The 11,553-nt window shown below is 36.7% G+C and overlaps 1 protein-coding gene across 1 annotated transcript in view; it reads left to right on the forward strand.

The window, feature by feature from the left end:
* CHRNB3 (cholinergic receptor nicotinic beta 3 subunit) overlaps positions 1–9,605 on the forward strand; it is a 55,068-nt gene extending 45,463 nt beyond the window's left edge. The window contains exons 4-6 of the mRNA XM_007935072.2: positions 5,265–5,374; positions 5,872–6,754; positions 9,471–9,605. Of these exons, the coding sequence (XP_007933263.1) occupies positions 5,265–5,374; positions 5,872–6,754; positions 9,471–9,605 (1,128 nt within the window). The remainder of the gene's footprint in view (positions 1–5,264; positions 5,375–5,871; positions 6,755–9,470) is intronic.
* The last annotated feature ends 1,948 nt before the right edge of the window (positions 9,606–11,553 follow it).

An 11,553-nucleotide genomic window follows, 5' to 3' on the forward strand; every position in this document is an offset into this window, starting at 1 on the left:
AAAAAAAAAAAAAAAAAGACAGTGCATAGACTCAGAGAAATATATTCAAATAAAATACCTGACAAAGTGTTTGTGTCCAAAATACATAAAGAACTCTAAAAACTCAGTAATGAGAAAATAATAACTCAACTAAAAATATGGAAAAGATTTAATAGACACTTCATCAAATAAGATATATGGATGGAGAATAAAAACGTGAAAATACACCTGACATTATTGATAATTAGGTAAATGTGTATTAAAACCACAATAAGATATCATTTCACATCTATTATAATAGTTAAAATTAAAAATGTGACAATACCAAGTGCTGGAGAAGATTTAAAGTGACTAGAACTCTCATACATTTTAAGTGGGAATGCAAAATGAAACAACCATTTTGAAAAACAGTTTGCCAATGTTTTATAAAGTTAAGCATACGCTTTACATATGTGTCATCCCACTCCTAAGTATTTACTCAAGAGAAATAATAATTGATATTTCATAAATGGACATACTGTCCATTTATGAAACATTCTGAAACAGGCAGCACAGTTGAAGGAGAAAATAGATAGTGGTTGCCAGGGCTTGGGGATTAAAGTTACTGACTACAAAGAGACAGCATGGGATAATTTTGGGGTGACTTTTTGGAGCTGTCTTATATTGTAAAGCTGGTCATGAACACAATTGTTCACATATAGAACTGTACACAGAAAGAATGGCTTTTATTCTAAGTGAAATGTAAAAAGTGAATAAAGCAAAAGGGAAACAAATAAAAATTGCTGCTATGAGTTCTGTGCAATATCTCTGACATCAACCCTACTAATGACAGTAAGTCTCCTTAGCAGGAGACAAATTATTCATTGGGTGTGGGGTGGGGGTTGTATTTGCTCCTCAGAATAGGCGTAAAGAGGAGGAACAAGGGAGAAGCCTGTCGGTGCCAAGTAAACATTGTAAATATTTTATCAGTTTGGGCTCTTAAACTGTCTGTCTTCATATGCATGATTATCCATACATGTTGCTGTTGCTGTCAGATGCTCTTCAGTTGCTTCCAAATCATAGCACCCATAGGTACAACAGAACAAAATACTGTCCAGTCATGCACCTTCCTCACAATCATTGCCATGTTTGAGACCATTTTTGCAGCCATTATGTCAATCCATCATGTTAAAGTCTTCCCCTATTTTTGTTGACCCTCTGCTTAACCGAGCATAAAATATCTTCTCAAGGGACTAGTCCTTCCTGATAATATGTCCAAAGTACGTTAGATGGAGTATTGCCATTCTCTCTTCTAAGAAGCATTCTGGCTGCACTTCCAAACAGATTTTTTGTTTGTTCTTCTGGCAGTCCATTGAATATTCGTATTCTTTGCCAACACCCTAATTCAGAGGAATCAATTCTTCACCAGTCTTCCTTATTTGTTGTCCAGCTTTCCCACACATATAGAGTGATTGAAAATATTGTGGCTTGGGTCAGGCATACCTTACTCTTCAAAGTGAAATTTTTGCTCTTTAACATTTCAAAGAGATCTTTTGCAGCAGATTTGCCCAATGCAATACATTATTTGATCTCTTGACTGCTAATTTCATGAGTATTATTAATTGTGAATCCAAGTAAAACGAAATCCTTGACAACTTCAATCTTTTTTCTCTGTTTATCATGATGTTGCGTATTGATCTAGTTGTGAGGATTTTTATTTTCTTTTTGTTGAGAGGCAGTGACCTTCATCAGCAAGTGCTTCAAATCCTCTCTGCTTCCAGCAAACAAGATTGTGTCATCTGCATATCACAAGTTCTTAATGAGTTTTCTGCCAATCCTGATACCATGTTCTTCTTCATATAGTCCAGGTTCTCAGATTACTTGCTCTGCATACAGATTGAATAAGTATGGTGAAAGGATACAACTTTGACACACATCTTTCCTGATTTTAAACTGTGCAATATCCCCTTGTTCTATTTGAACAACTGCCTCTTGGTCTATATACAGGTTCCACGTGAGCATAATTGTTCTGTAATCCCCATATTTTGCAATGTTATCCTTAATTTGCTTTGATCCACTGCCTTTGCATATTCCATGAAACATTGGCACACATCTTTGCTTTCAGCCAAGATCCTTCTGACATCAGCAACAATATCCCTTGCTGCACATCCTTTTCTGAATCCAGCTTGAATTTCTGGGAGTTCCCTGTTGATGTACTGCTACAACCATTTTTGAATTGTCTTCTGCAAAATTTTACTTCCCTGTGATGTCAATAACATCGTTTGAAAATTTCTGCATTCTGTTTGATCACCTTTCTTTGGAATGGGCACAAATATAGATCTCTTTCAGTCTCTTGGCCAGGTAGCTATTTTCAAATTTCTTGACATAGACAAGTGAGCACTTCCAGCATTTCATCCTTCTGTTGAAATATCTCAGTTAATATTCTGTCAATTCCTGAAGCCTTGTTTTTCACCAACGCCTTCAGTGCAGCTTAGACTTCATCCTTCAATATCATTTGTTCTTGATCATATGGTACCTTCTGAAATGGTTGAACATCAACCTATTCTTTTTGGTACAGTGACTCTACATATTCCTTCCATTTTCTTTTGAGACTTTCTGTGTCATTCAATATTTTGACCACAGAATTCTTTAATATTGTAACTTGAGGCTTGAATTTTTTTCTTCAGTCCTTTCAACTTGAGAAACACTGAACTTGTTCTCTCCTTTTGTTTTCTAACCCCAGGATTTTGCAGATTTCATTGTAATACTTTATCTCTGTAGCCACTCTTTGAAATCTTCTGTTCAGTTCTTTTATTCCATTATTTCTTCCTTTCGCTTTAGCTTTAGCTAATCTACATTCAAGAGCAAGTTTCAGAGTCTCTTCTGACATCCGTAAATACTTATGCAACATTTTATGGTTTAGATTCTGTCTGTTAAAGCCTTGTATTTTTTTTTTTTTTAATTATTGTGATTTGGGTGAAAGTTTACAGAGCAAATTCATTTTCCATACAGCAGTTCATACACATTTTGTCTCATGACATTGACTGCAGTTCCCCACAATGTAACAGCTCTCTTCCCACTCCCTCGCCATAGTTCCCACTTCCCTGTGTCCTTCCCTCCCACACACTCCTACCCTATTAGCTGTCTCCCTGTGCAAACACTGCCTTTCTGTTCTCCCATGACTGATCACTCCAAGTAATGTATCTACCTGATGTAAATGTTCACCTCATATGCCTATCTATTATTTGGCTCATAGCCACAGGAATGAGTTCAATTCCAGACCTGAAGGGTGACTCACCAGGCTCTATCAGACCAGCAAACCCGGTCTTTTTTTTTTTTTTTTTTATGACTTTGAGTTTTGTTCCACATTGTTCTCCCACTCTATCTCCTGCACTGATCCCCTCTGAGTGGTTGACAGTGGTAGCTGGGCACCATCTAGTTCTTCCAGTATCATGGTCATATAGGCTGAGGATCACAAGATCTACCAGTCCCTTAAACTAATTTTTCCATGTGTCTTTAGTTTTCTTCTTTTTTTTTTTTTTTTTGCTCTGGACTAGGAGAGACCCATAGTTGCATCTAGATGGCCGCTTGCAAGCTTTTAAGATCCCAGTCGCTACTCACCAAAGTTGAATGTAGAACAATGTTTTTGTGTAGTATGTTAAACCAGTTGAGCTTAATGTGCCCTGGGACCATGGTCCTGAGCCCACAGGTCCAACTACTCAGTCCAGCTGAGTTAGCTGGCTATGGCCAAGAAGCCACCACAAACTTGTAAGGGCTTGTATCTTTTAAAATTTATTTCTCGATGATCAAATGTTACAAATATTGTCTAAGACAAACAGTGTCTCATCTGGACTGCATGCTTCCATCATTTTCCTGGCATCATGCATATTTCAGTATTTTACCATCTATCGAAATCATCCATCTGCTGACTTTTGATTTTTTATTGACAAAATCAGCATCACAGGCTGCAGGAAGCCTCATTCTGGGCACAGCTTTCTAACTCTCTGAAATGTCATTTCACATTATCTCCCATCAGTACTCAACTGTCTACACAAGGGATAGTGGGGTCTAGGAATTTCATTATCAAGTCAGATTTCATAGGATTCTTTTTAATAACATCTACTTTTGCTGCAATTGGGTCATCTATACATCATCCTTTTGGCCTTTGTAATCCAATCATTTTGTGGTTGAGTTTGTTAATCTGGATCCATCAGTCTCTGTAAAGTATGCTTAATCATGTTATTCTGGTATGAGGAAAAATACGTCAGCATCTGGAGGCTAGCAATATCAGGAATATAATTTCAGTCTGTAAGTGGGAGCTCACAAAATAAAATTCAGATTAGACTTTGACACTTTGATTTATTTCTGATAGTATTTATTACTACCATAATGTTGGTTTAATTTTTGGGTATATTTTAATATAATAAACATTTGGAATTCTCATTTAAAACAATATTTTATGGTGCATGTTGTTGTGTGCTGTTAGGTCAATTCCCACTCATAGTGATCATATGTGACAGAGTAGAACTCCCCATAGAGTTCCTACGCTGTAATTTTACAGAAACATATCACCTGGTCTTTTCTCCAGAAGAGATGCTATTGGGTTAGAACCACTGACCTTTTGGTTAGTAGTCAAGAGCTTAACTACTGTGCCATCAGGACTCCATTATAATGCATATAGTTTTACTATTATCATTATTATTGTGGTAAGGAAATAGGTAACAGAACATTTGCCATAGAGAGAGTTTAAAAGGAAATTTTAGGAAAGTATCTTTTTCCATTGGATAAAAGTTACAATGTCATCAAATGTCCAAGGATACTGAACATTTCATATTAACATACTGAATGGATATTTGCTTAAGACACTTCACTGGTGTTCAAAATTTTTGGTACCCATTACCAAAAGATTAAATATTACTTAATTACTAATTAATTCTAGGATCAAGTCTCTTAGAATTTTTGTTTATTTGCTTTGGTGTGTTTGTTTTTTAAGAGAAAATGGGCTGGAAAAAGTGAATCATGTATCTGTGGCATTTGTTGCTGAGCCTCTTCATTGTGAGGTGGGAAGGGTGGTGATTTGGGAAATACCAGACAGGCAAGGTATGTGGGCCTGGGCAAGTTCAGAGGCTGGGCTGGCTCAAATAGTATCCTATGACTCTACTGAATCCCAGATATTGTCATAAGGTCTAAAGTGGACAAGTTTCTTATTAAAACACTGAGTCAGTAAATTAACTGAAAGAGTCAGAGCCCAAAGTCTAATACATTGAATTTTCAGAATAAAATTATAGTATACTAATTTCATGCAGGAATGGACAGACCACAAATTACGCTGGAATCCTGATGAATATGGTGGAATTCATTCAATTAAAGTTCCATCAGAATCTCTCTGGCTTCCTGACATAGTTCTCTTTGAAAAGTAAGTATTATAGAGGGAAAGTACACTGGTCATCTTGGAGCTGAGAATAGAAAAGCCTAATTTTGACAAAATAATTGAGTGAAATGGTCACCTTTATGTATGTTTCTTATATTTCTGTATCATACTTCTTATTGCACATCTGTATTATTTCTTTTAAAAACGTTGTTTGACACTCAACAGCAGAAGGAATGTTATAAAATACAAATAGTACCCACCCATTGCCACAGAGTCGATTTTGACTCATAGTGATCCCATTGGGTTTCCAAGGCTGTAAATCTTTACAGAAGTAGATTGCTTCATCTTCTTCTCACAGAGCAGCTGGTAGGTTTGAACTGCCAACCTTCTTGTTAGCAGCCAAATGCCTTACTCAGTATGCCACCAGAGCTCCTTTACAAATAGTACTGTAGTGAGTTAAAACAACAACATTAATATATACTAAAAAATAATAATAATAATTTTTTTAAAAACCCACTAAACTGAAGCTACTTTAATTACAGTGCTGATGGAAATTTTGAAGGTTCTCTGATGACGAAAGTCATTGTGAAATATAATGGAACCGTCATCTGGACCCCTCCTGCCAGTTATAAGAGTTCGTGCACCATGGACGTCACATTTTTCCCCTTCGACAGACAGAATTGTTCCATGAAATTTGGATCCTGGACTTATGATGGTACCATGGTTGACCTCATTTTGATAAATGAGAATGTTGACAGAAAAGACTTCTTTGATAATGGAGAATGGGAAATATTAAATGCAAAAGGGATGAAGGGAAACAGAAGAGAGGGTTTATATTCCTATCCATTTATCACTTACTCTTTTGTGCTGAGGCGCCTGCCTTTGTTCTACACCCTCTTTCTGATAATCCCCTGCCTGGGGCTGTCCTTCCTAACTGTTCTTGTGTTCTATTTACCTTCTGATGAAGGTGAAAAACTTTCATTGTCAACATCTGTTTTGGTTTCCCTGACAGTTTTTCTTTTAGTAATTGAAGAAATAATCCCATCTTCTTCAAAAGTCATTCCCCTCATTGGAGAATACCTATTGTTTATTATGATTTTTGTTACTCTGTCAATCATCGTTACTGTTTTTGTAATTAATGTTCACCATAGATCTTCCTCAACCTATCACCCCATGGCCCCCTGGGTTAAGAGATTATTTCTTCAAAAACTCCCTAAATTACTTTGCATGAAGGGCCATGTAGATCGCTACTCTTTCTCAGATAAAGATGAGGGTAAACGAGTAGTGAAAGCTAAAGTCCTAGAAAAAAAGAAACAGAAGCAAATGAGTGATGGAGAAAGAGTTCTGGTTGCTTTCTTGGAAAAGGCCGCGGATTCCATCAGATATATTTCAAGCCATGTGAAGAAAGAGCATTTTATCAGCCAAGTAAGTAAACTGGTATTCACAATAACCTTGCTATTGTGTGTAAAAGACGAATATTTTGACATCTGTTTACAACAAAAATTTGTCATTGCTTAAAATGTGTGACATTATTAGTTATCTATTATATATATATAAGGGTCCCTGGGTGGTACAAAAGGTTTGTGCTCAGTGTACCAATCAAAAGGTTGGTGGTTGGAACCCACACAGCGGAGCCACTGAAGAAATACCTGATGATTGGCTTCCACAAAGATTGCAGCCAAGAAAACCCTGTGGAGCTCAGTGCTATTCTAACACTTGGGGTCACCATGAGCTGGAATACACCCCATGTTAATATTGTGTGCAATCCAGTCAATTCTGACTCACAGCCACCCTGGAGGGCAGAGTAGAACCCTATAGGGTTTCTGAGGCTGTAATCTTTATGGAAGCAGACTACCACTTCTTTCTCCCCAGGGTTGTAACCTGATACCTTTCAGTTAGTAACTAAGCATTTAACCACTGTGCTACCAAGATTCCCTACCGACGTGTTTACACATATAAAAATTTAGAACAAACAATGTCATAAAATAGAGATTTTAGTACGAATTTTTAGAAAGTTCACAATAAATAAGCAAAAGTGAAACAATTGTAGAAAAAGCACTATTCCTTATAAGTAGCCTCTATTGTTTTTTTTTCTTTTAAGAAAAAAACTTGAGATATTAATAGGAGCCTTCTTGATTCACTTAAAATAATTCAATCAAATATTTTAAATTGATTATCCTGGTCCCTAGTAATTTATCTCTCATTTTTCATAGTTTGATAGATATTTTTTTCGATATATTTTATTTAGAAATAAAAAACCAAAAGGAATCATAGTTCTCTAGCTTGTTATTGTTGTTGTTATGTGCCGCTCACTCGGACCCCTCCTTGGGTTTCCAAGGCGATATCACTAGAGAAGTAGATTGCCCAACATTCCTTCTGAGGAGTGGCTGGTGGGTTTGAACCACCAGCCTTCTGGTTAGCAGTCAAGTGCCTTAGGCACTATGCTACCAGAGCTCCTTTCTCTAGCCTCCAAATTAAAAGAAAAAAAAAAAAATGTTATGGAAAGAATATAGATTTCAGATTCAGTCTGTTCTGAGTTCCAATTTAACTCGCTACTATGTCTGACTTGAGACAGGTTGAGATCTTCTTGAGCTTCAGTTTTCTGAAACCTACCTCAAAGGGTGATTGTGAGGAATAAATGGTATAAAATATGAAGCATGTACTGTCTACCCAGGCATATGAGCCCCACCTTGTGAATATATGAATAAATGGTGATTCTCATCTTTCTTCTTCTCACCTTTATCTTTCCTCTAAATGACCCTTCCCAGTGCAATGAAAATATTAGTTGACATACAAATATTCATTATTAAGAACTCTGAAAAACTAGTCTATTACTTAAAAGAAGTTATATGATAGACAAAAAGTCTTACATAGGGTTCACTTATTTTCCTTTAAAATAGTGAAAATTAGTGTCAAAGGCCTGTTCCCACAAATAGAATTAAGAAACTGTTTTTTTAATGAAATATTCTTCTAGATTTTTCTCTTCCCTGAACAGACACTGCCTAACATATCCTCTTTCTTATGATTTGTCATTTTTTCAAACACTTAAAAGAAAAAGGAAAAAAAAAAAGCACCAAAAAGAGATTGCCCCTTTAAAACAAGCATTTCACCAATTCTTAAATTTTTTTCTTTCTTTACATCTTTTTAAACTTCTAATACAAAGCTTTAAATAAATCTTTAAAATTCTAAAAATAAGATATTATCAGTACAGAGGATTTAGAAAATGCAGAGAAGACTAAGTAAAACGATTAAAATTCATTAACAACACCATGACATAAAGTTAACACTTTTTTTTAATCTACCTTCTTTGCATTTTCCCCAAAGTTTATTTCCAAATGGCTCCGTGCACACAATACATTCTGATTCAGCAGCATCTTCCTGCTGTAACAACCTCTCCTTCGTGCTCGGTCTAGAATGGTGGCTTCCTTTCCTATTCCATCTGAACAAAATCCCCACAGAATAAAATTGGTACTTCTTTTTCTGCTTAAAAGATGAGAACATACCCACTGCAAATTTTCATAGCCTTATAGCTTGTTCCTTCTCTGACCCCACTCTTGAAGATTTGTTTCTCATTCTCCCCCAAATCCCTTCCTAACAAAAGGGGACTTTGATTTCTTCCCTCCCTTGTCAATTCCTGTCATGTTCTGGTCAGTTCTCCCCCTCGGCTATGTCCACCGTTCTACAGCTGTAGCAGCATACTCACACACGAAATGGCAGAAGAGACCTGTGACACTGGACACAGCAATATTTAATTTTCAAACTTGTGATTAATTTTACATGTGTATAAGGAAGTATCACAGTAAGATATACTAGCTTTTTATTTGTATAAAATCATTGTTTTTCCAGTTTTAACTTTACTCAGTACTGTTAACAAATGCATAAGTAACTGTATTGTTTTCACTTTGCTTCATTAATATCGATTAAAGTGTTCCTATAAATTGGACTTAAGAGGCCGTTTTCTTGGGCACCATTAGTAAAATCATAGGAAAGAATCTGAGCCTATATTGTGGGTTACAGGTTAGGTACATTTTGAAAATTTAAGTCCCACAAATACGAGTATCATTCTTTTAAAATTCCTCCAAATGAATTCAGGACGTTGGCCCAGCATCTTGAATTAATGGCATCTTTTACTCTCTTGCAGGTGGTACAAGATTGGAAATTCGTAGCTCAAGTTCTTGACCGAATCTTCCTGTGGCTTTTTCTAATAGTGTCGGTTACAGGCTCCATCCTGATATTTACTCCTGCTTTGAAGATGTGGTTGCATAGTTACCACTAGGAACAAGGTTCCAGAATAATTTGAAAGACAAACCATAAAGAGAAAATTACACTTTAGAATTGACATCCAGCCAGCCAGTACACAGAATCCAAACACACGTGCTTATTCCAAGAGCCCTGATTTTGCAATCCTCATGGAAATGAAACATCTCTTGCTGGGAGACACCTTGGTAAATGTGGATTTGCCCAGAGTTAATTTATGGTTGCCATTAGAGTGAGTGGGATTTAAATAAAGCAGAACCATCTCAGGCTCCTACATTTCCAATGTGTGACAAGTTCATCTTCTATGCTCAGTGGCTCTCCCTCCTTCATGGTTGCCAGAAGTAATCTTCAGCCCTAATTCTCTGGCTTCAATACCCTCTCTAGTATCACATGTGTTAGAATGACCACACTGGTGATAGACTACAAAAGTCACAGGAAAACAGAGCACCGTTACAGCTTTTCCTTGATCTTCCACTTGATTACTCACTGATTACTCCACTACTTCCTCCTCATGTCCACACAGATTTACTAAGAAAAATAATAATAATAATAATAATCTCTTGTACAGTTTCATCTTTCCTGTATGAAATAACAAATTTCACTGCTCTGCAAGATTTTACTAGAAATCTGATCTCATCTGCCATACATATTTCAGACATTTCTATTAATCTGGCCTATGAAGGCACCTCAGCCAACTTTCCATTAATGTTATAGATTCTTATTTATTTATTTGAGTGAAAGTTTGTGAAGTAAACTGGTTTTCTACTCAGCATTTCATACACATTTTGATTTGTGACATTGATTGCAATCTCCACAATGTAGCAGCACTCTTCCCACTTCCTCCCTGTGGTTACTGTTTCTATTGGTCCTTCTTTCCAATTCTTTCCTGCCTTCTGTTTTTTGTTGTTGTTAGGTGCTATCAGGTCAGCTCTGACTCATAGGGATCTTATATACAACAGAACGAAACACAGTTGGGTCCTATATCAGTCTCACAATCCTTGCTATACCTGAGCCCATTGTTGCAGCCATTGTGTCAGTCCATCTTGTTGAGGGCCTTCCCCTTTTCCACTGACCCTTCACTTTACCTAGCATAATATCCTTCTCCAGGGAATGGTCCCTTCTGACAACATGACCAAAGTAGATCAGACGAAGTCTGGCCATTCTCGCTTCCAAGGAGCATTACGGCTGTACTTTTTCCAGGACATATTTATTAGTTCTTCTGACAGTCCATGGTACTTTCAATATTCTTTGCCAATACCACATCTGAAAAGCATCAACTCTTTTCAGTCTTCCATATTCATTGTCCAGCTTTCACATGCATATGAGGCTATTGAAAACTCCATGGCTTGGGTTAGGCACACCTTAGTCTTCAAAGAGATATCTTTGCTCTTCAGCACTTTAAAGAGTTCTTTTGCAGCAGATTTGCCCAGTGTGAATACATCATCTGATTTTTCGACTGTTGCTTCCATTGGTGTTGATGGTGGAACCAAGTAATATGAAATCTTTGACAACTTCAATCCTTTCTCCACTTATCATGATGTTGCTTATAAGTCCAGTTGTGAGGATTTTCATGTTGAAATGTAGTCCCTACTGCAGACTGTAGTCTTTAATCTTTATCAGAAAAAGCTTCAAGTCATCTTCACTTTCAGCAAGCAAGGTTGTGTCATCTGTATATCACATGTTGTTGATGAATCTTCCTCCAGTCCTGATTCCATGTTCTTCTTCATATAGTCCAGCTTCTTAGATTATTTGCTCACCATACAGAGTGAACAAATATGGTGAAAGGATACAGCCCTAACACACTCAACTTCCTGATTTTAAACCATGTAGTTCTATGTGAATGACAGCCTCATGGTCTATGTGCAGGTTCCTCATGAGCACAATTAAGTGTTCTGGAATTCCCATTCTTCTCAATGTTATTCATAATTTGTTATGATCCACACAGTTGAACACTTTTTTTTTTTTTT

The sequence above is a fragment of the Orycteropus afer genome, unplaced genomic scaffold (genome assembly GCF_000298275.1).
Source record: "Orycteropus afer afer isolate SDZICR_OR568_19922 unplaced genomic scaffold, OryAfe1.0 scaffold00024, whole genome shotgun sequence".
Classification (NCBI taxonomy): domain Eukaryota; kingdom Metazoa; phylum Chordata; class Mammalia; order Tubulidentata; family Orycteropodidae; genus Orycteropus; species Orycteropus afer.